Here is a 23,311-nt window from a genome sequence, read left to right as displayed (position 1 = left end):
TGGAAAAAAAAAGCGTTGCCTCCAGAGAAGCGTGGCCAGAACCTGTAATGAAAATTCCTCGTGGCTGCACGACCTATGGCTGCGAACGGGAGTGTAAGGCGGTTTGACGTCCCTGGTGCCCATGTGACCGCCCCTGGTAGGCCAAAACGTTGCGCTTTGAGGTGTCGTCAACCCGTAGTAGTCGCAGCTTGACGTACTAATGAGCCTGACGTTGCCTGTTCCATCTTCAGGTTCAACGGTAAGATCAACGTTAAGGCTGCACATAGGCCTAGCAGCATACCCTCTCAGGTGGATTGGCCCGTAACGATGACTGCGGCCGTCAGAGGCTCGTGACCGATTCCCCAATTTCCGCTGGCAGCGGCGCCCCCATACCGGCACACATAAGCTTTCAACACATGAATTTTCTATCTCGCAAAAGAAGAGAAAACTTGCGTGTCTCGTGACTATTTTTTATTGAATTCAAAATTTCTTTCGCAGACATTTTTCATGTGTATTTCTCATTTTTTCATTTTCTCATTTTCTCATTTCGTATATGTATTTTTTATTTTTCATATGTTAGTGCTGATATATTTTTTTTAACCGCCCGATTTCGCCCCCATTAACTGGTATTGTTCTGACATTTTTCGAGTCTTCTGGCCCTTTCAGTGTTTTGGTCATTGCGGGTGGGTTTCGTACGCTTCGCAAATATAATGTCTTCAAAGCCTTTTAAGGGGTCGCAATTAGTTCTTTCTCGCCCTCTTGCGTCTCTTTCGCTCAAGCCCATAACTTTTTATGTGACCAAGCACAGCAATATCCACACACTACTTGATATTTGGAAGATACTATGGCCTATATCCCTGCTGTTCCATAATTGCGCCAAGGATCCCATTGCCATGTAAATTACGCCTCCTCGATGCCATTTTTTGTATTATTATCCTCATCCTCTAAAACTTACATCCGGTCTTCGTCATCGTAAAGTGTTTCCCTTATATTCCTCGAGCTTCCGTGATACTTCAGTCTTAGCCATAGCGCAGCTACGGATATTACTTTTTTTTGTTGAGCAATTTTTCCCAGTTGCTGCCCGAACACGTCTGCGAAAATTCATTCCGGAGTACGGCACTGCGATACGGCTGGCCTAATAGCATTGGTGTAGCTTTGGCGGGCAAACAAAAGTTTATGCCAGCTGGTGTATTTTATGTGTGCCTAGAAATAACAGATAGTAAAACCTCGCTTGGAATTTTTAGCAGATCCTGTGGATGCGGAAACTTCGCCTTTTCTTTCTGAAGCCTTTATTTCATGGAAATCTTAAGCGTCGGTGCTACCGGTGGTTCTTACGGTTACGTTTGGGCCATTCCTGCATAAGCAATCCGGAAAAAAAAAAGGAACACGCCTTCCGTCTGTCAATCCGCATTCCAGTTCTATTCCTTTGTGTCTCCTACTTTTGTTTTTCCCGTGCCCTGCGTTGGATCCACAGCATTAAGAAACGTACTTAGTCCATTTGTGCTTCAAGATTGCGATCGCATGCGGCAATGAAGACCACAAGAAGGGTCACTGATAGTTTGTGATAGATTTTGGCGGTAAAATAGAAATATCGGAATCTTAACTTTCAGCTTCCTAATCCATGTAAAGTTTTTTAGACAGGCAGGATGAATGGAAGGTGAACGCAGGGTCCTGGCATTGAAGGGCGAGATGATTGATAGCTTCACATTCAGCTACACCATTTTATAACGTTGTTCTTTGTTTGGCAGCACCGGCAAAGCGGAAGTCGCGTTTCTAAGGCATGTGATCAATCATTCCTTTTGAGGTCCGCATATTGCACCTTTATTCCTTGATCTTTGCTATGGATTCTGATCAAAGAAGACTACTGTAAACTGAATGACGTCCAGTGAAACCATTTTTATGGGACAATACAATATAGGTCATTGCTGGGAATAGCGGGAACAAGCCATCCGCCGTTCCAGAACTCTATAGCAGGCGTCGGAATAATGACCCTGCACGCGAAACCAGAAGTCGTGAAAATGCGCAGAAAAAAAATTCAGACCCATGTGTAAACGAGATTCCTGTTTCTTATATTTTGTACTATAAGGTCTCCCGATAGTTATTTTACTTTATTGAGATACAACCCACTGAGAACTTTCGGTTTTAAAGCAATAAAAATTTTTAGGGAAGAAACAACAAAAAAATTGCACCGGAGCGCATCCGCGCGAGTCCCGTTGCAGTCGTAGTAAACGAAGTTAGGTTTAGGAGCGCTCGAAATGGGATTAAGACTTGAGGACAAGTATCGTGGAGGATTTTTGCGGCAGTTTTTACCGTGTGTAGAACCGGGGCGCAATCACAGAGTTTATCTCTATTTGCGCAATCCCAATTATCGCTACTTTTCGATTGCCGAAGAAGCATAACGTTTCCATGCTAAGAATATGGGCTGAATCTATTTCACAAGCTTCGTGTATTAGGGCCGAACACACGCGGTTCTATCTGCCCAGCAAGGCAAACGGAAATTTCCGAACTCACAACGCCTATTGTGGCTTGTCTCTCAGCCGGCCACCGTATAATGCCACGGTGAGTTAGACGCGAAAGCTGCAGGGGGAATTTGTTGAGGGCCGTGTAGCCTCGAGCGTGCTTAATTCGCGCAGCTTGTGAAACGACCTGCGGGTAATCGGGATCTAAACACCACCGTTTGAGCACGACGTAACGCTGCAAAAAGCACTTGCCCTTGTTTAAATCCCTGCATAGTTAGAGCGAACACGGATAACATGAACCCGCATAACACGAACACGGATAGCTATAGCGAAGCCCTGCATAGTTAGACCTTGAGCGAACACGGATAACTTGCAATTTCTAAATCATTGAGCGGTGCGGGAGAATAATTTACGTTTAGGAGCAGTACGCGACAATTATTCTGACCGACCTCAAGTTAGACTTAGGACTGCGTAGAATTCCACGTGGCATTTTTACTTTCTTTGTACTGGCTCGGCGCCCTTCAAGGACGTGCACCCTCCAGTTAATGCGGCGAATAAAGCTGCCCTAAGCTAGGTACTGGTCCCCAGCCATTCCCGGAGACATTTGCATCGAGTTCTAGGATAACACATCGATTACGTTTTGGGGCGCAGTATTCCCGTGGATTCTTCGCGTGTCAGTTCTCATCCGCTGGAGTTGCGAGGGCACAAAATTCGTGCAGAGGATCCTGAAAAGTTCCGAAATTGCGAAATCAAGCGTTTTGTAGGTTCCACAGCCTTGACATTCGCATGCCAAATGAGCTTGGGGCGAATCGTTTTCCCGCATTAACGTAGTCCACGTTATGTCTCTTAATTTCATGAACAGTTTGCAAATTATATGAGTTTCGATGATGCTAAAACAAACAACATACGAATAGAAAAATACGCGAAAACATAAGTGCGCGGCGGAAATGATACCGTGATTGCCGAGGGCATCGTATTTTCCCCGATTTCTCATTTAGTTATTGCTGTTACTCCCTACGGCGTCGATATTGCTCATGTAATGTTAGATATAACGCTCGCGTGTACTCTTTGTGTTTAAATAGATCAATTTGTGTTATTAATTTACAGACAAAAGAAGAACTGGAAGCCCTTACTCAGTAAAGCCCCATTAACCCGTGAATTCATCCGGTGGCAAAGCGTTCACGATCATTTTAACAGTGGCGAATCACCACACTCCTGGCGTTAGCAAGAACCGGGATGAAGATTTGCCGGATAAAGAGGAGCGTGAAGCTCCTCGCACGCAGCTTCCTTTTTAAGTGCAGATCACTTTAGGGGCCCGACTTCGTCGTAGTTCGTCCCCCTGGGGTCACGGCGTCCCGCATCCGAATAGCGGCTTCTTAAAGATCACCGCTTCCCCTTATCGGGATCGAACCTGGGTCTCGCGCGTTGCGAAGCTGATGTCTATCCCATTGCGCCACAGAGGCACACGTTGCTCGTATGCAAAGTGTTGGGGGTGATCTTTGCACTGCGCCGTTGCCACGGAGGCTATGGTTGCTAGGCCCCAAATAAGTACACGCTAATATAAAATAAGGAAACATAATTAATTAACGCATTAATTGCCCCGAATTAATCAAATCACAATCCAGTGTCTCTCTATAGGCCTTTCAAGGGCTGCGGCGCCCTGCCTTGATTACTTTTGGTGTTAACGCCAGGCTGATACTGAAACTATAGTCCAGAAAGGGCACCACAGCCTCTCTGGTGAATCAATGCTCGCACTTCGACTGCTTTCACGTTGAGTGGAGCTGCTTTTACTTTTTGTTTTCTACGCCGAGGGTAGACAAGAGAATTTTCGGCATAGGCAGCACTTTTAGCTTCGGTAAAGAAGTCATGAAATCTATCCCATGCAATTGTCCGAGGACCAACTTTTCACTGCCAGCGAATTCGGCTCTTCTTAAAAAAACTGCCCCAGCTGAGTCTCACAAGCACTACGCTGGTTCAAAAGCAGATCAACGCAGTGGGCCTATAAACAGACAGTTCTTTCACGGCATAATTAAAACACAGTTACAGGGTAACGGCACATCAAAGAAGATTGTAGAGGTGAGCTGTGAATGAATACATTGCGTACTATGCTGCTATTGGAGCGTTGTAGAAATTTCTTTTGGTTTATCTACATCCATTTCCACACATCAGCTTTCAAGAGGGAACAAACTATTTGCCCCGGGCCACATTTAACGCCGGATTAACCTTTGCGACCGGCCTATATACTTTCAGTTGCGGTAACTGCTGAATTACAACAAAGGCGGCAGTGTCCAAGCATTCTGCATGTTTCAGCAATGCGGGGTAAAATTTTTTGCCAGTATGCGTCTGGAAAGGGCACACTGTTTGATTTACAAGTAAGTCTGAAGGAATAACAATATTCATGGTTAGCGCTTGCAGCCAATGAAGCAGTCGATATGAGGACGGTGCTAGCACCGCACACACTTAAAAATCCCCCGTGGGTCTGCCGCACCTCGACACACCTCTCTGACCAGTCATCGGGATCAAAACGGCAAAGTAGGTTAATGCCGAGGGCTAGCGTATGATTTCACTCGGAAAATGTGACCTGAACTGTGACTGTATAGACAATGCAAACATGACGTTTTGCATGGCAGGAAGTCACAGCGCAGACCACATTTTGCAGTGCAATCATGTTTAGAGTGCAGAGAAAGGACAAACAGACAATGCAGATACGTGCTTCATATGGATGACATGGGTGACGCTTCGACGGATCATAGTTACGTGTACACAAAGGAATTTAGATCGTTTGGTTGTACACAAGATGGATATGTATCCAATATCTGGTCCTCGTGTCGTGATTGGATAGAGGACGAACTGTGAATGTGTCAATTTACGCAAATATCCTCATTTGAGAAGTGAAGACACGCGTGTACTCTCATGCACGGCTTAGTGAAAGGACAAGGGGTAATTTAATCCTGCAGAGGTTTAAAATGTGCCGAAGTATCTTATCCATGAGCTTTATTATTATTATTATTATTATTATTATTAATTTCGGCTTTGTTTTAGCTACAACCACCGAGGCCAGTAAGTGTGTTTTTGTGCATAGCTGGGGTGTCCTTAGGTCAACTTCAGCGCAGGGAGTCGCGTTGTTGTTGTTTATGAAACTTTTGACAATAAAAAAATTGCCAAGGTGCTGAGGAAAAACCCACTATAATAGTCGCCTGACTAGGCCCCTAGCACCTCGCAGCGCAAACGACAGGAACAGAAGCAACTATTCATCCCTAAATAAATACAAATATTACGCTCTTAGCGTAATGAACCGAAATAATACCTACTACAAAAGACATAATGGCTAAAGACATAAAGTCAATGACATACACGCTTTTCTTGCGTAAAAAAATTAAAAAAAAATTACCGTACAAACACTCCGCTTTTGCTTTTACGTTGATAGACATCTGAGGTTGCATTCATCATGTAGAAGCTTTGTCGCAAGGTGTCTGCCATTCTAGCATGTTGGTTCGGCGTGCATGACGGACAACGTGCAAAGAGTGTTTTTGTGGCCAACGAAAGCCGTTCGCCTGATGGGCACAGTTAGAGGGAGGACGACTCAGTGAGACATGCCTGGTCCCGTGGCATCCTCCGTCCGCAGTGGCAGCCACGCCGGGTGCAGCAGCTGAGCAGCGCAATGAGCAGCATGAGCGCCACACTCAGCGAGCCCAGCAGCCAGAAGCAGAGGTACTTGCCGTCCGCGGCGGGCACTCCTAGCCGTGGCGGCTGGTGCACGGGCTCCAGGTTCTGCGGACGCTGGCGGGGCCAGTCTGTGGGAGGGAGAACACCACACTGGCAGCGACAGCGGAAAAACACTCTCGTACGAAGAGAAGAGAAGCGCCGTGCAAATATAGGTGGAAATTTAAAGGAGCACTGACACCAATTTTCGGCGTTAATATTATTGCACAGTTCGCTTCCTTCACTCAACAGAATACCCTGGGTGAAATATGAGCGGCCTGCGACGCGAAGAACGTAATTTAATTGGATCTCATTTATCGCACCGACGGAGCAGCGCGTGGAGCGGCACTCAGCAAATGGACATCAGCGTGACATCATCCAGGGAGAGCCAAAAGAAGTGACGCGGCAGCGGTCGTCAAAAGCTCGTGACGTCACTTCATGCGCGCGGCCCCACGAGCGGCGAGCGGGCGCAACACCCTCTCAAGCGGGCGCCGGTGACGTCCGCACAAAGCGGTGAGGTCAGGCAGGGAGTCTGTCATATGCGCCGTTCGGGATGAAAGCGCGGGACTTTGAAACAAACGACTTTCGGGCCGTTCAATGTAATTAACTATCGCGCACTGAAGTATTAAGTGCTGTTTCAGGTTCGGCAGGCCATTAAGCATCGATAAAAGCAATAAAAGTGTAACAAAATTTTCGTGTCAGTTCTCCTTTAGGACACGTTCAACGCGTGTTTGCACGCGTGTCGCCTGACGCATGGGCCGGCGGAGTTGTACTTTCGTCCGTTGAAAATGGCCCCCTTATCGCATTACAACTTCTTTTTAACGGACTCTGTGCCGGGCACAGAGTTTCATACGATATACTAAAAGGAAATCTGTCGCTACAGTCGCTTGTGATCGCGGGACCACTTGGAACTATTCCATTTTCAGGTTTCTGTGCTTACTTGTCCTGGGTTGCGGCATCGCTTCTCAAGAATCATGATCGCATTCTTTTTTTTTTTTTTTGCGTGCGTCCTCCCTGCGTGCTTAAAAATTGCTTGAGTGTTTACTTCTGTGCGGAGCGAAATGCTGCTGCTTCCGGGCGCACATTGAAATCGTGAAACAGACGGGTACAGACATTCCAAAAATGGTAACGTCTGAGGAAATCGTAAGGCGGGGAACCGTCTAGCGCTCAAATATCGGCCGAAGCCGCTACTTTGGCAAGGCACAAAGGGAACAACACTCGCAGTAGCAGACGACATAAGCAACTACAGAGGCAGCATGCTATTAGGGGCGAAGCCCCTTAGGGGCTGGGGCTGTTGGCGTCTCCCGTCGTCGTCATAATCGTCGTCTCATGCAGTCACGGTACTAAAACAACGGGAAACTCGTTTACGCCTCGCGCCAGAACGTAACGCGTGCTAAAAAAACACTGGGACACTCGTTTACACCCCGCGCTAGAGAGCTTCGTGTTTCGAAGACAAGAGAATTTCACAGCAAAGCTGAACACCTCTACCCCCAACGGTTTCATCTCCGTTGGCAAAGACGCCAAGGCGCCAAGATTACACTTACACACTGCATGCTTCGCCCCTTCCCAGGTCTTGCGTTAGTAGAGATGACCCGGAATCTTTTTTTCTACGTGAGTCACATGAAGCTTTCAAAAAAATTCAGCCGAAAAGTATTTGGTCAACTACACTTGTATATTGATAGCAGAACTTTGAATAGTCTGAACAATATTACGGTTTTAGGGGCGGTTTAGGGGCTCGGACTGTCGGCGTCTCATTTCGTCGTCGTAATCGTCGTCTCATGTAGTGACGGAACTAAGACACCGGCACACTCGTTTACGCCTCGCGCTACAACGAAACGCGTGCTAAAAAAATACTGGGGCACTCGTTTACGCCTCGCGCCAGAACGCTTCGCGACGCGTACTAAAAAAACAACGGGACACTCGTTTACGGCTCGCGCTGGAACTCTTCGTAAAGCGTACTAAAAAAACACCGGGGTACTCGTTTGCGCCTCGCGCTAGAACGCTTCGTGCTTTAAAGACACGAGACTTTTACAGCAAAGCTGTATACCTCTACACCACAAAGGTTTCATCTTCGTTGACAAAAAAGTCAAGGAGCCAAGAATACACTTATACACTGCATGCTTCGCCCCTCCGCCAGGGTTCACGTTAGTGGAGATGGCCCCTTGATTTTTGTAGCCACAGGGAGATTTGGAGCTTATCCGCGAACCATGCCAAATAAGAATGGAACACTTCCCAGCGCCCCAACGATGCCACACTCGTTAAAGCACGGCTCACTTAAGCACTTGCCCCCCCCATTACTTTTTCGTATAACTTTGTATAAAGCTCAACGGTAAAGAGAATGGAACTCTTTCCGGCGGTCCAACGACGCTGCTCGTTAAAGCGCGGGTCACCTAGACACTTGCCTTTAGTATAACTTTGTATAAAACCCCACGGCAGTGATGTTTCGTACTGGGGAGAAAAATTCACATTTCTAGGTTCAGGAATTCCCCATTTTTAGCATATTTTCTCCGCAGGTTTCTCAAGAATTCCCTGCAAATTTTCCTCCACTCCAATTTTCCGTCTGAAAGATCTTTACGTGGATTCGTGATCGTTTTTGGGTGTTAGCCAGCGCCAACTATGCCTACTTTACAGAGTATTCGGCTTCAGGACGCCTACGTCGTTCAGATAGTAAGAGTTCCAGTGTAAAATAAAATAGAGTGCATCGGCCGCTCAGCTGCGTCTGACTAGGAATTTCACATTTTGTACCGAAATGCATGCTTACTTCGCATGCTAAACCTCTAAGTTAAAAACGCCCATATGAAAAAGAACAAACATTGTTGAGTAGGAGAGATCATTTTAGCTGAGCGCAGGAACTACTGGCTGTATCTCTTTTTGATGGCACCCTCAGGTGCGCCCAAAATACGTTTTGTATATCGCGCAGGAATTCACAGGAGCAAGCTTTAGCCCTGCAGCCGCCGCCGCTACAGGCTTTTTCACTAGCTCTTCTTCATGAAATATTCTTTGCTCTATGCTCCCTCCTGTTTTGTGAAGTATATTGAAAGTGATCTCGGATGTTTGTTTCTTGCGGTAACACGACTGCGGATATGTGAACACCAATCCGACGAAATGTTAAGGGAACTTTTTAAAAGAACACAAAGTAATAAATGATGCGAGGTCAGGTTTACTGACATTATTGTTCCTTTTGCTCCGCGATTGCTTAAATTCCCTGCATCCATTAAAGATTTCCTTTTTCCCTTATGGCCAAAATTACAGCCGCAAGTTCCACGAAAAAGGGAAAATTCCCCGCACGGAGAACATCACTGCTTTATGGTAAAGGGATCCATCCTTTTCCCGTCTTGTTCCCAGACCCGCCCATGTGGGAGAGACAGTCACACGGAATTCGTATTTCGGATGATTTGGCAGGGTGGCCGGCTACGATGGACGTGCTGTGGGTACTTTCGTGCGCATGCGCGCTTCATTTAAATTTTATTTTATCAATACTGTGAGCCTTGGTCACACCCCCCTCCCCCCCCCCCCCTCCCCCCCAATCCGCTCTCCAGAGGCGTGAGGGGGAGCGGATGACAAAGTCCCTGTTCAGAAGTCGGATAATAATCTCGCTCCCGAAAACAACAACAAGTCGTTCCTCTCACTGAGATTTAGTAGGACTACGCGGAAGGCAAGAATACGGACTCGAAAAAAAGACTAACGAAGCGCTACGTTGCTTGGCTTGTCTTTTCCCCAGTGCATACCTTTGCGCCCTGTTGTACAATATAAGTATTATTCTATTCTCCCAGATTATAATAGCATTACCCATTATACTCGGCTATCTGCTCAACCTACGCTGCGTTTCATGACGAGCATCCTGGTCGTGCGCCTCACCAGAGAGAGGAAAGGCAGGATTCGCCTCGGTCTTATGAGTAGATGCATCCCTGCTTATCATCCTTCCCCCCACGTTAGGAAGTGGTAATGATGACGGGGACAACGATGCATCGTGACGGAGCGACAAATATCTTCACGGTACCTGGCACACCTCACATTCTATGATTACAAAACCAAAGTAAGAAAGAACAATTCGAACGCGCAAGGCGCTTCGTAAGCTCCTTTGTCTCAAGAGGCTCGCTTTCGTGTCCAACTTCAAGGCGAAGGCCAACGTTAAGCAAATTCCATCATACGCAATCATGCGAAAAATGCTGCAACTTACATGTACTTGTCTCTCCGTCCGTAACCACCACGGCTTTGTCCGTCACGTGGCCGAATGCAGCAGCGCAGGTAAACAGGCCACCCAAGGTCATCACAGGGACGCTGCAAGGCCACTGGTTCCAGAACAATCCAATGTGGATGAGGGCTCTGATGCCAATATTTACTGCCATACGTGTTACCGTGACCGGAAAGGATCTCAGAACAGGAAGCGGCGACATTGTTATCATTTTCATGGTAGGTGAAGCCATTCTAAGTTATGGCATCACACTTAATTCCGGTGATGTCGCAGCAGCAAGCAGGGAGTGGCTTCTGGGACCGAAGAGGGACTGCAACAAGCCAACATGTTATCACTGAATTAGTTCTAATCGCCTAATTAACTCCATAATCAAACACCACACAGCTTATAACCAAACACAGGAGCCACTGTGCTCAAGTGCTGTGCAACCAGCGTTGGTATGAGTAACTATGAATCAAAGTTTTATTGCAAATAAAATGAAGCCGCCCGCTCCAAAGCCATTCCAACAGCAGCACAAAGCCACCGCTGAATGAACAGCCCCATCTTTTAATAATGCCTTTATTTCATCCATTTGATGAGAGGGGATAAAAACCAGCTTGACAGGCTCCCTGAACCCCGGCAAATACATAGGTGCAGAAAATCAAGGCAGACAGAGCAGCTTAAAACAAGCCGTTTTTGGCACAAAAACAAAATGAAATGCAAATATGTACTCCTTATACACTTATGCATGCACAAGCACACGTAAAAATATGCATAGTAAACCATAATTAATGTGTTTTCAGCTAGGATGGGTATGTAGTATTTTAAGGTTTATTAAGGTAATTAACCAAGTATCCTAAATAGCAAATTGCAAGCATTAGTGTATTGTTTCTTGATCTCGTTTGTGCCGTGCACTCACTTAGCTTCGCTGTTCTACAATGTCCACACCGAAGATTGTGGGTGTGTTTACGGCCACCACCACCACTAAGCAGCGCTGTGAAGACGTAAGGTCGAAGCGTGAAACTGATGATTTTCACTCTCTCCTGCCTCCCTCCTGCCGTTCTGGAAATCCTTTATTCGTCTTCGCCTGAAAACCTCTCGAACGCTCAATGACAAAGAATGTGGACGTGGCGGCGACAACACTGAGAATGGAAACAGCTGGGGCTGCACAAACCCCGTAAACACACCGAACACGTATATGCATGTCTAAACAAACCGCGCTATTCTGGCTACTTTGATTTTTTCTTAAGGTGTCTCGTTTCGCTTCAAGTAAGTGCGCGCAACTTGTTCTGCAGCGCGCATCCCTAATGCATAAATAACGTGCTCCTGGGACTGCCCTGCGAAAAACGCGAAAAACATTCGACAGCGTCGCCATTATTGAAGGCCCAGTCACCCGATCACTGCGGTGGCAAAAGAACAATTTCCCTAGCCCATTAGGCTTGCGCAACCTGAGAACCGTGCTATTCTTATTAAATCAACAGCTTAGCCGGACAACCATTCGGGAGGGGGTTCATTCCCGGGGAAAGGCTTGCCACGCGCAGATATGCTGTCCCTTCCCGCAACGCTCCCCGGGTGCGCTGAAGAAACGGAAGACGTCGATGTTCACGCAATTCAAGTGGTCTCCACCATCGTCAGCACAGCGACAAAGCGCCGGCTGCAAGAAGAAACCCGCGCAGACCTGTACTTAAGCACCGTTGTAGAACAACTGAAAACTGGTACGGACGTTCAAGGGGAACTGAAACCGTTCACATCGGAGCTAACTGAAGTGGATGGCGTACTGCTCAAAGGAAGCAAGATTGTCGTACCAAAGACCATGAGAGCGGAAATTTTGTGATGGATACACGAAGGTCACCTGGGACAGAACAAGTGCAAAGCCAGGGCACGGCACCTAGTTTTTTGGCCAGGTCTCGGAAGTGACACTGAGAACCTAGTACGAACGTGCCATGTTTGCCAGAAATATTCCTACAGCCAACCGAGCGAGTCCCTACTGCTACGGCCTGCCTCTGAGCGACCATGGTACCGTGTCGGAATTGACCTGTTCTAGTTTGCAGGGGACTCGTACGTGGTGGTTTGTGACTACCAGTCGAACTTTCCGGAGGTCTAAAGGCCGGCGGGCACAACAGCAACGGAGACCATATCGAAGATATCGGCTATATTCGCTCGCTATGGCATTCCTGTGCAGGTATGCACTGGCAATGGGCCCCAGTTCACGTCACATGACTTCGCTGCCTTCGCAAGACGCTAAGACTGAACATATCACATCAAGCCCTCATTTTCCCCGCTCAAACGGCCTCGCTTTTCTGAAAAGGGTATGCAGGTTGTTAAACGAATTCTCGAGAAAATTACAGAGTGCCGTGAAGATTTCTGGTTAGGACCTTTGGCTTATCGCTCTTATCCTTTAGAAGACGGACGGTCTCCCGGAGAGAGAGCTGAGGCGCAATCGACAACATTTGCTTCGAACAGATGAACGCTGCACCAGCGAGAACGACTACCGGAGAAATCTGGAAGACATTGGCGCGCAACCGGATACCACAATGTAACCAATCGAAAACCCCGAACCGGCAAACTACGCGTGCGGCGCATCGGCCGGTGACTTAGACCACTTAATTCCGAAGATTCCTGATACAGACGGACAAACAGAGACCCCCGGAGACCAATCCGCATTGCCGGCAAGCCACCGGTCAACCAGAGCCCGGACGTAGCCGCAACGCATTCGCTACGACGAATACTTTCAGCAAGTTTGTTAGCTTATTTTGATGACAGGGAAGTCTCTGAATTGTGTGAAGAAAGGATGTATTAGATCGGGCTATCGCGCATGTGCGCCGATAGCAGTTTTCACTTCGTTGCCCAACTCTCCCTTCCCCTCGCTGCCCACGCAGCTATATAACCGACTGAATAAACGACCGGTTGGTCATTCCTTCCTTGCTCAGCTACTGGTCGCCTCGCCCGTTACTACGAACACGATACAGGGCCCGTCATGCTTCGAGAACACGTGCGATAACAGCGATATAGCGAATGTTCAGAGAATGTTCATCAACTGGTTTTTAGTGTCTAACTGGTTTAGCGAACGGGAGGTAAAGGAAAAGATGAAATAGAGCGAATGCCGAGCGCAGCGAAGATTTAAGGAAGGTGTTGCTAAGAGAGCACGAGAGGGACAGCGGAGGAAGGTACCGCGGAACCATGATGACCAGAGCGGTGGAGGAGAATACTGCGGCCGTTTGCGCGTTGAGCGCCGATGCCTTCACAGTTAAGGTATGCAGTGAACGCTTCCTCCGATACCATAATTGAAAACACTGAGATGGCGGCAAAGTGGTCTGCAACTGTACAAAAGTTCACAGAACACGATTTAGACTTTCAGTGTTAATTTCTCTGCTCTCTGGAGTGAAGCTCCTGCTAAGCGTATATGATGTTACCGTGGAGCGCGATGATTCGCTTACAAATCCAAATTAGGTGCTGAGTCTGCAGAGAGCATAGAAATTAACGTCGAAATTCGAAATTGCGTCTTGCAAACTTTTGAACGCAGGTGTACACGCGTGCTCGTTTCTCTAATTAACTGCCTAAATATATCGCAAAATCAAGCCTACTGAACAGCTGCGCTCAAGTATTGCCTTAGGGGGAATTGTAATTGCCGGTAAATTTTTTAGCCGTATGCGTATATTATTCATTCGTTGCTCATTGTGTATGTTGTACGTTCTGTAGCGGAGCCAAACGGGACATTTTCTAGTTCTACATACTGCGCCTAACATTCTATTCGTACTCCGCCTTGTATTCTGCCTAGCCTTTTGGTCAAGATGAGTCAGAGAATTCAGAGCTTTAACTTAATCTCTCCGCAGCTACAGGCAAAAAACTGGCACGCGATTTATCTCAGGGGTAATACGCCACACCGCGCGACAGATGGCACATCCCCCCTTCCCGTTAATTTCGAGAAAGAAAGCGACAAAATGGGTTACACTTTGGAAAGCCGGATATCCAAAAAATCACCTAAATGTGAGTGAAAGTAATTGCAACGAGTCATGACGCCTGTAGGAAAAAGTCACCGAGAAAGGAACGAAACTTGAGGAAATATCAACAGGCGCCTAAATAGACACAAACCGCCGTGCCTAACTACAGATAGTTAAAATCAGATATTGTTGGAGGTAGGCGCCGACAGAGAAGAACAGGTTTATGCGCAAAATTCTCTGCGAGTATGCACGTAAAGCACATCCCGCCATAAGAGACGTGGGTTTGAACAAGAAGCAATATCTCGTGCAAACATTCCGGCTGCACGAAATGAATTAGCAGTGCGGGGGCGTTAGAGATGGCCCTGTAAAGCACGTGGTCGTATCTTGTTGCGAACGGCATGTGCCCTGAGCTTGGCAAGTGGCTGTGTGCCCTGCAAACAGGGCCTGCGCTCTTTAGCCAGGATTTTCTTTCACCAGCCTCCCCCAACGAAAGTATGCGGCTGCATCTTTCTCAGTGCAGCACCGCCGCTCTTGCCGGTTCTTCCCCTGCTCTGCTCTCTTCCAGAGGCGCAGGAAGCTCAATGCGCTTAGTTCTAGTTACACGGGGCCTTATTGTTTCTCAATCTTGCTTAGAAGGAAATCTGTCTACTGTTTGCTCCAGTCTGCGAAAGACATGGAGGAAAGAAGCTGATAGTAGGAAAGTAAACGAGATGGATTCCTGTGAAGAAATTTACATAAAAAATTATAGTTAAATAACAGCAATTGATTGTATCAGCGACATGTCCATCCATCCTTACAAGTGCAAGACAGGTTTTTGTTTCGGTTTAGCTCGTCCATACCTTCAGAAGTGGTTTTATCTAAATGTGCACCCGGATCGTCAGCACGCTACTGCTACGTATCATTGTATCTCGATGTAATAAACCAGTTCGGAGTAGCATTTGTCCTGGCACCTCTGAAGTGTTGGCCGCTTTTAGCGCCAGGGTAGTGTCAAGTCATATCTTCCGTACTACGAATTGGCGAAAAAAATTGTGCTACGATGAGCTTGCCCCTCCTGTCTAGTTCAATCATAAGAAGTGCTGCCATCTCACCAAAGCCGTAGAACTCTTTACATCCGGTTATCGGCTTCTGCAGCGAAAATCCTTCCAGAAACATATCCATTTTTGGAAAGACCCATTAACGCAAACTATTCCTCACCACTTTATAACTGTAACCCCCTCTTCTTACCTCGCCGAGCCCAATAATATGACATTACTTTTAGATCTCGGAACTCATCCAACGTTGAAGCTAAGCTACGTACTTACAAATGCCAGAGTTGCAGTTGCGAACATTGCAACACTCAAAGCCTATCATTTGGTTCAGGTTCCCCACAATACACTCGACGGAGCAATCCATGCAGTCAACAATGAAATCACATCGAATGACGATGTCGAGCAAACGATTTGATTCAGAAGTTCGGACTGCGCTGTGGCGTCACGCAATGCAAGCATGACGGTCTGCATTGTGCAGTGCTATTCGCCCCGAGCGCGAACACAGTCGGCCCCTGGCGGCGGCGGGACGAACCGCTCCTAGTGTGGATGGCGCTCTCGCGTCGTCTGCTTTTTCACGTTGCGTGCGGCGCCAGGCGCGTGCTGCACACGACAAAACAACCAATATGTGTGCTCGTTTGGCAGTAAGCGATGACATAGTTACCTCTGCTTGCGCATTTCCTCTATAACGCAATAATCAGCGGCCGTTGCGGGTTAATGCGCTTGTTTAATTCCACGAAACATCTTCGCCCTGGTCACCGCTTGAGTGTGAAACGTGTTATAAACATTGCATCCACAAATTGCACTTTTCGTATTGTTGAGTGCAGTCGTTTGCCGTTTCGGGAACATCGAAGGGTGCTTTTTGAAGGTGGCGTGGTGATTATTTAAAGGATAAAAGTTTAGTACGCGGAACGGGTAAAAAGCGACAAGACCTGTGCATACGCGTGCAAAATCCACACCCTTGTAAAATTTGCGCTGTGTCCTTATAGAAAGAAGAAACAAACGAAAACATTTACACTGCACACGACCCGTGCGCTATCGCCCATATATTACCGGACACGTATTTTACACCCGCAAGCGCCTGTGTGATCGTGTTCTTCCCGTACCTTTTCTAAAATAAATACCATTTTTGGACAGTCGTTGTTTATACTGAGGAGGAGGAATAAACGTTTATTCAACTGTATCGAGTTGCTAATTTTACGTATTATTTAAAATACGTTTCTATGAATGCGCAAGAGTATTTAGGGGGGATTTCTAGGTAAAATTCAGCAGTTGTGAGCAGTTGTGTCATGTGGCATTTCGTGCCTCATTTTCATATATATCATTTACAAATCCCGACATGAATCACCTTGTTCAGAAACTCACTCAGCATAACCAAATGCGTAATATGGTCACGTCTTAACCTAATTAAGGTGGACGTAAGTTTAAAGAAAGAGGAGAAAACGCGTAATATAATGCACGTTGTTGCCCACATGTGTGAGGGGTGTGCCATGACTGGCTGTTTTTTTTTAAATTTTCCCCACAATGCTTGCTTACAATACAATTTTGAAAAAGGCGAGCCACAAATCCTGAACTATCCCGGCCCAAGGGGGGTTAATCAGTTATGAAAATACGTACTGCTTTTTCACCGCTACAGAACACGACGCCTAGTGTAGTTTCGATTGTAAGTAATACTGATAACCATAGTTTGGCTTTTCGCGTTACATGCGTTCTCTTCTCGCTGCTCTTGCAACGTTGGCAGGACCCCCCTTCCCCGCCCCCCCTTCCCGAAAAAAAAAACTAAATGTACAGAATTTTATTTTTTAATCAATCTTCAAGAATTAAATGCCAAGACAAAGGCGATATTCAGTTTACAAAACAAAGTAGTTACCGGAAACCCGTTGCGCTGATTCGCAACGAGAAATAAAAAGGAAATGTTTTACTAAATCTGCAACAGCGCCACTTCATATATTGCCATCGTAAGCGACCTTATACGCAAGCGACCTTATACGGGTTCATAAGCGACCTTATACGCAAGAATGCAAACACATCTCGCTGTTGCCGGCACCTGTTAGATTTTAAAAGGAACGCAAATGGTCAACAGAGCAGCCGTAACAGAAAAATTGTGCTTACTGTGAGGTCCCAGAAGTTTGGTTTGCACACTGTAAACCTGCTTGTCATTTTGAGAAAACCTAGCCAAACATGAGATGTTGATTGTACTACGTGCGTTAACAATTCAATTTGCAAGTACACTTGCGACGAAAGCCGTAAATAAGTGATTAGAAACCATTATTCATCAAACCTTCCTTCAGAGTCGTTAAAATTTCATTTAAAAGACCCGTTAGAGCGGTTACATTTATATCTCTGCGCTGATAGAAATTCAGTAATTTTATGTTGCCTTTTGAACACACAAAAAATATCGTAAGCTCTTAGAAAGAATTTCGGGGCAGTTAAGTAGTGTTACCATTTCAGGGCATCCCACAAATGCAAGAATGCGTCATGCTACCAGTGAAAGCGATTGAGATTGCCGTTGTAAACTGCATTTCAGAGATCGAGGCTTCCTGATTTGTTTTTATTTACGCTTTTATTGAAGGCTCAAAGCCGTAGTTTGGAAAGATCGAGCTTGCTACGAGCCAGGGCGTACAAGTTCATTGTCACAATTAAGGCCATTCTGAGATTCCCGATGAGTCGTCGCTTTTTTTGGCGTAGTAATGAAAACTGACTGCCGCTTCCATGCTATACACTGAACGTTGAGGAACCGAACTACAGCATACCACTCTTTTTTGCACTTTTCGTGCGCACATACGGCGGGAAAAAGGCACGAAGCGCGCCCACAGTGTGCATTCTTACGGGCCGCTCAGCGGAGCATCCACACTAGCAGCGCGACGCTGTCGCCACCTACATGTCGAGCTCGCGGCGAATAGGGCAGATACGTTTTGCAGCGAAGTTGTTAGCCTCTTATACATAGGGAAATTTCATGTCGTAAACAAAAAACCCAGGCAGGGCCCAGCAGTTCTTGCTCAAGACGCCGAGCGTGCAGCATAGAGCTCAGTATTCATGTAAAAAAAAACCACAAAACAAGCATCTGAATAGCATGATGGATGATAAGGCGCCAGTAAACAATGAGACCCCTCCCCCCCCATGTGTGTTCTCGTAAAGATTAGGTTTGCAGCTGCTCTCAAAAGGGGAGGTGGGTTCACGCCAGTGGAGGGCTTGCGCATCCGTCAGCAGTTCTCTCCCAAGACGCCGAGAGCATGCATCAGAACCCAGCATTTGCCACCAGAGAAGGCGAGTGCAAGCGACAAGTCCGCCGATGTAACGACAAACTTTTCATACCCTCCCCCATCAGCATGTGCAGCGGTTTACAATAGCTGCACTGGACATCCACTTTCACAGGGCGTCAATTTTTTAACCGATTATTATGCACTTAATTGCGGTCATACACCGCATTTGCCATGTTGGCGGCATGGATTGGTCCCTCGAGTGTATTGTGGCAATGCCGAACCAAAGATTGCCTTAGAGCAGGGGTCGGCAACCTTTTGAGGCGGACGGCAGAGTTGTATGAAGTCTACACGGCGGAGCTAGGGCCGGGTGGCAAATGGGGTGGTGGCTGTTGGGGGCGTTGCAGGCAAACACAAAAATTCAGCGAATTGACAATATTTGACAATTTCACAATTTGACAAGTTGAGTGAAAGTGCACAACGGCAAGAGCCTCCTCTGCTGGGATCGGCACTGCGTGTCAAGCGCACGTGTGCCACGGTGACTGAACTGTCACTGGGCTACCCCAGGGGTGATCGCGCGTTCTACTTATTGGGCTTGGCAACGCACGGATCCATCTTCATCTGTTCCCGCCTAGTACGGTTAGACTCGAGAATTGTGTAAACGTTAGTGCCAAAAGAATAATTCGCTTTGTTTCGGAAAAAAAAAACTCGTTTATTCAATCAGCACGTCAAGACGCGCCAGGTAGTTACTGAAGTCTTGGAAACGGGAGTCATAGCTGCTGATCCAAACCACGAAAGGGAAATTACCCGCAGAATAAGCATAGCGAGTGCTGCTTTTGGTAACAATTCAGATATCATGACCAGAAAGCTTCATCTGTCACTCAAAAAGATTGTTTTAGTCAATTCCTTCTTCCAGTAATGACTCACGGGGCAGGAACTTGGGGTCTCTCCAAACGACTTAAAATGAAACTTAGATCGGCCCAACGAGCCATGGAACGGAGAAGGATAGGAGTCACGCTGAGGGATAGGAAAACAGCTGCACGGATTAGGGAATAGACTAAGGCGGAGTACATTCTAGTTCAAACGAAGCAAAGAAAATGGACATGGGCGAGTCACGTAAAGCGCCCGAGGAACAGCAGGTGGAACATACGTTTAACAGAGTTGCTGGCAATAGACCGCAAAAGCAATAGGGGTCGGCCGAAAACTCGATGGAGAGATAAGCTACGAAAATTTGGGGGAAAGCATGGACTCAGCTAGCACTCGGTAGGCGTACGCTGGAGATATTTTGGAGAGGCCTTCGTTCTGCAGTGGACACAACCAGGCTTACTATTATTATTATTATTATTATTATTATTATTATTATTATTATTATTATTATTATTATTATTATTATTATTATTATTATTGCAGAGCATGTGTAACTTCTACTCTACAGACGTAGATATTTTAACAGCTCCCTCAATCAGTTCAGTTCAGATACTTCCAGAATTCTCATTCGCTAATATGCTCCCTCTTATTCTCTTACGGAGCTATATGGAATATTTCTTTGCTCAGTCATACTGAATGGATCTTGTTCTAGTTATAGTAACTTTTTTTTACCTGCTTGCCTTACTGTATAGAGAGTATGCTGTTTATATGACTCTTTTGTTGTTTTCCATTTTATGGATTGCTGTTATAAGGTTACACGATTATCTGTAGTGTGCAGATGTTCTGTTTGTTCTGTTTCATCGTACGATGTAATTACCAATTCTGTTGCATCCTGTCAGTTTTGTTTGTGTTCATTGCATGTAGTGTATACGCTATCTACGTTTTGTAGTGATTTGTACGGTATACTTTGTAATATACATTCTAAAAGTTATTTTTTTCTACTCTTTTATTTTATACGCTGTCAAAGTGTTCTTTCCTTTCAATTTTTGTTTTCCTTTTTTTTACCTGTATCCATCTGTGTACCAGCACCAAGGCCTCACGGCTGTTCCTGGGCACAATAAATATACATGATTGATTGATTGATTGATTGATTGATTATTATTATTATTATTATTATTCGACAATTATTCCCAATAATCTGGCTGACTGTGAAGATGGGGGACAATGCCTACTGGAAGCGATCAATTCTCGGTGCTTGCCTCACGTCTAACCCCATTTAAGGTTAAAACTGGCGTTTCGGCCTTGGGATAGGAGGTGATAGGGGGAGGGGGCGGATCTGACGACGCACTGAGGGCCGCGCGTCTTCAGAACTGCCCCTCCCATACTTCCCCGCGGATCGCATGCGACCTGCGGGCCAGAGGTTACCGACCCCTCCCTTAGAGTAACCATTCAATAAGACCAGAGATTCATTTATCTAATATATATATATATATATATATATATATATATATATATATATATATATATATATATATATATATATATATATATATATATATATATATATATATATATATATATATATTTTCGCTGTCCGTATTTTAACAACTACCACATCGAAACATTGCCCAACCATGCCTCTGTAACAATGCCAGAAATTGAAATCAGCCCAGAAGGGATATATAAACTGATCAATGACCTCAAACGTTCATCCTCAGTAAATTGCTAAAGAACACCCCATCAGTCTCAAGCCAAATATTGCACTTGATCTATACCCAATCACTTCAAACAGGAGACGTCCCTGATGACTGGAAGAAAGCTGAGATTATACCAATTTTCAAATCAGGCAATCGCGCTTCGCCAGCAAACTATCGCCGTATTTCCATAACCAGCATCGCATCCGAACTGCTCGAACACATCATTGCGTCACGTTTAATGACCCATCTGGAATCCATCAATTTTTTCTATCATCACCAACACGGCTTCCGAAAACTTTTGTCGTGCGAAACCCAGCTGGCAGAATTCACGCACGATATACAACACTTCATGGACGAAAACATTCAAACACATGCCACATTTTTTAGATTTTTCAAAAGCATTCCACCGGGTCTTCAATTTTTTCTCCACTTTCTTTCTTTCCAAATTTTTTATCTGTTTCAATGACCTACCACATCCTCCCCTTTGCTTTCCGAGGTTTTCTTGACTGCCAACCCTTATTTCTGTCTTTTATATATATATATATATATATATATATATATATATATATATATATATATATATATATATATATATATATATATATATATATATATATATATATATATATATATATATATATATATATATATATATTTCATTTCATTTCATTTCATTTATTCCACCTTAAAGGCCCGAAGGCATTACATAAGGGGGGGCGGAGTACAAGGTTTGATGAACAACTCAACAAAACTCAAAGGGTTCCAAGTGTAAACATTCAGAGATCAATGAAAAAAAAAAGTACAATATGCAAAGCAAAACGTCAATATTACCAAATGTAATAAAAAGTAAAGGTACAAAGGTAAGCTTCCAGAGAAAAGTGGCAGCAGTTTATACAGTAGTTAAAAAGTATTTAAACATTGGCAGGGAAAAACAGCACATTCAGTTAGATTGCGACACGTGACATTTTAGTTTACTGCGGAAAATTTGGCGGTTATTGCACGTGACTATATTATCAGGTAGTTTGTTCCACAGTGTTATCCCATTGGGAAAGAAGGAAGTAATCATTGCAGAGGTGTGTCCGTTTATTGGTTTGATAGGGTGACTGTGGTTTATGCGGGATGAAGTTCTGTGCGATGGTTGAAGGAGGACGTGCCGTGATTGAGGGTGATAATAGAAAGCATGCATTAGACACAATCGAGAAATGATACGACGAGATTCAAGTGACGGCAGTTTCAATGATTCTTTTAGTGCAGTAACGCTGATATTGTTAGTGTATTGGGAGCAAATAAAACGGGCAGCGGGGTTCTGAATCCTTTCTAAATCGTTAGTTAGATATGTTTGTGAGGGGTGCCAAATTGAGCAAGCATATTCTAGTTTCGGTCGGACGTAAGTTTCATAAGCTAACTTTTTAATGTGTGGCGAGGCTAATTTTAGGTTGCGGCGCAGGTATCCGAGAGTGCGTGAAGCTTCTGAACAGATGATTTGAATGTGCGTTGACCATGATAGCGACGATGACAGGTGCACTCCGAGGTATTTGTATGATTGTGTAGGGCTAATGGGAACAGACTTTATGCTATAGGTAAATTTGTCTGGGCTCATTTTGCGGGTGAATGACATCATTTTACATTTAGTCAGGTTTAATGGCATTAGTGATTTATCACACCAAGTTACAATTAAATCTAAATCATGTTGAAGTTTAGCGCTGTCGTCTGGTGTACAGATTGGAGAGTATAAAACTCAATCATCGGCAAAAAGTCTTATTTTGGTTAGCACATTGGTGGGTAAGTCATTTATGTAGATTAGAAAGAGAAGCGGGGAGAGACAGGCACCTTGGGGGACGCCTGACGTTACGTCGGAGAGAGGTGAGTCGTGGTCAATAGCGCTGGTGAACTGCTTACGGTTTTTTACAAAATTTTCTATCCAGAAAATTATGTTGGGAGGGATTCCCAGGCTGCATAGTTTAGAGAGTAATAGGTTATGAGGAACACGGTCGAATGCTTTAGAGAAATCTAAAAAGATTGCGTCAGTTTGAAGACTTTCATCCATGAAGTGAAGTATATCATGTGTGAATTCTGCCAGTTGTGTTTCGCATGATAGTAGTTTCCGGAAACCATGTTGATGATCAAAGAAAAATTTCATGGATTTCAGATATGTCATTAGGTTTGAAGCTATGATATTTTCGAGCATTTTAGATGGGATGCTGGTTAAGAAAATAGGTCGGTAGTTAGCTGGGATTGCGCGGTTGCCTGATTTAAAAATGGGAATA

General features: G+C 45.4%; 1 protein-coding gene across 1 annotated transcript in view; it reads right to left on the bottom strand.

Moving 5' to 3' along the window:
- Nucleotides 1-23,311, bottom strand: part of LOC144156053 (uncharacterized) — a 43,935-nt gene that overhangs the window by 12,341 nt on the left and 8,283 nt on the right. Inside the window, exons 2-3 of the mRNA XM_077687834.1 lie at nucleotides 10,321-10,645; nucleotides 6,036-6,232 (exon numbers count right to left, since the gene is read on the bottom strand). Of these exons, the coding sequence (XP_077543960.1) occupies nucleotides 6,036-6,232; nucleotides 10,321-10,567 (444 nt within the window). The 5' untranslated portion in view covers nucleotides 10,568-10,645. The remainder of the gene's footprint in view (nucleotides 1-6,035; nucleotides 6,233-10,320; nucleotides 10,646-23,311) is intronic.

Source organism: Haemaphysalis longicornis, unplaced genomic scaffold (assembly GCF_048455015.1).
Source record: "Haemaphysalis longicornis isolate Haplotype H1 unplaced genomic scaffold, Haemaphysalis longicornis Haplotype H1 scaffold_1, whole genome shotgun sequence".
Lineage (NCBI taxonomy): Eukaryota > Metazoa > Arthropoda > Arachnida > Ixodida > Ixodidae > Haemaphysalis > Haemaphysalis longicornis.
This window is presented reverse-complemented; position numbering and strand designations above follow the sequence as displayed.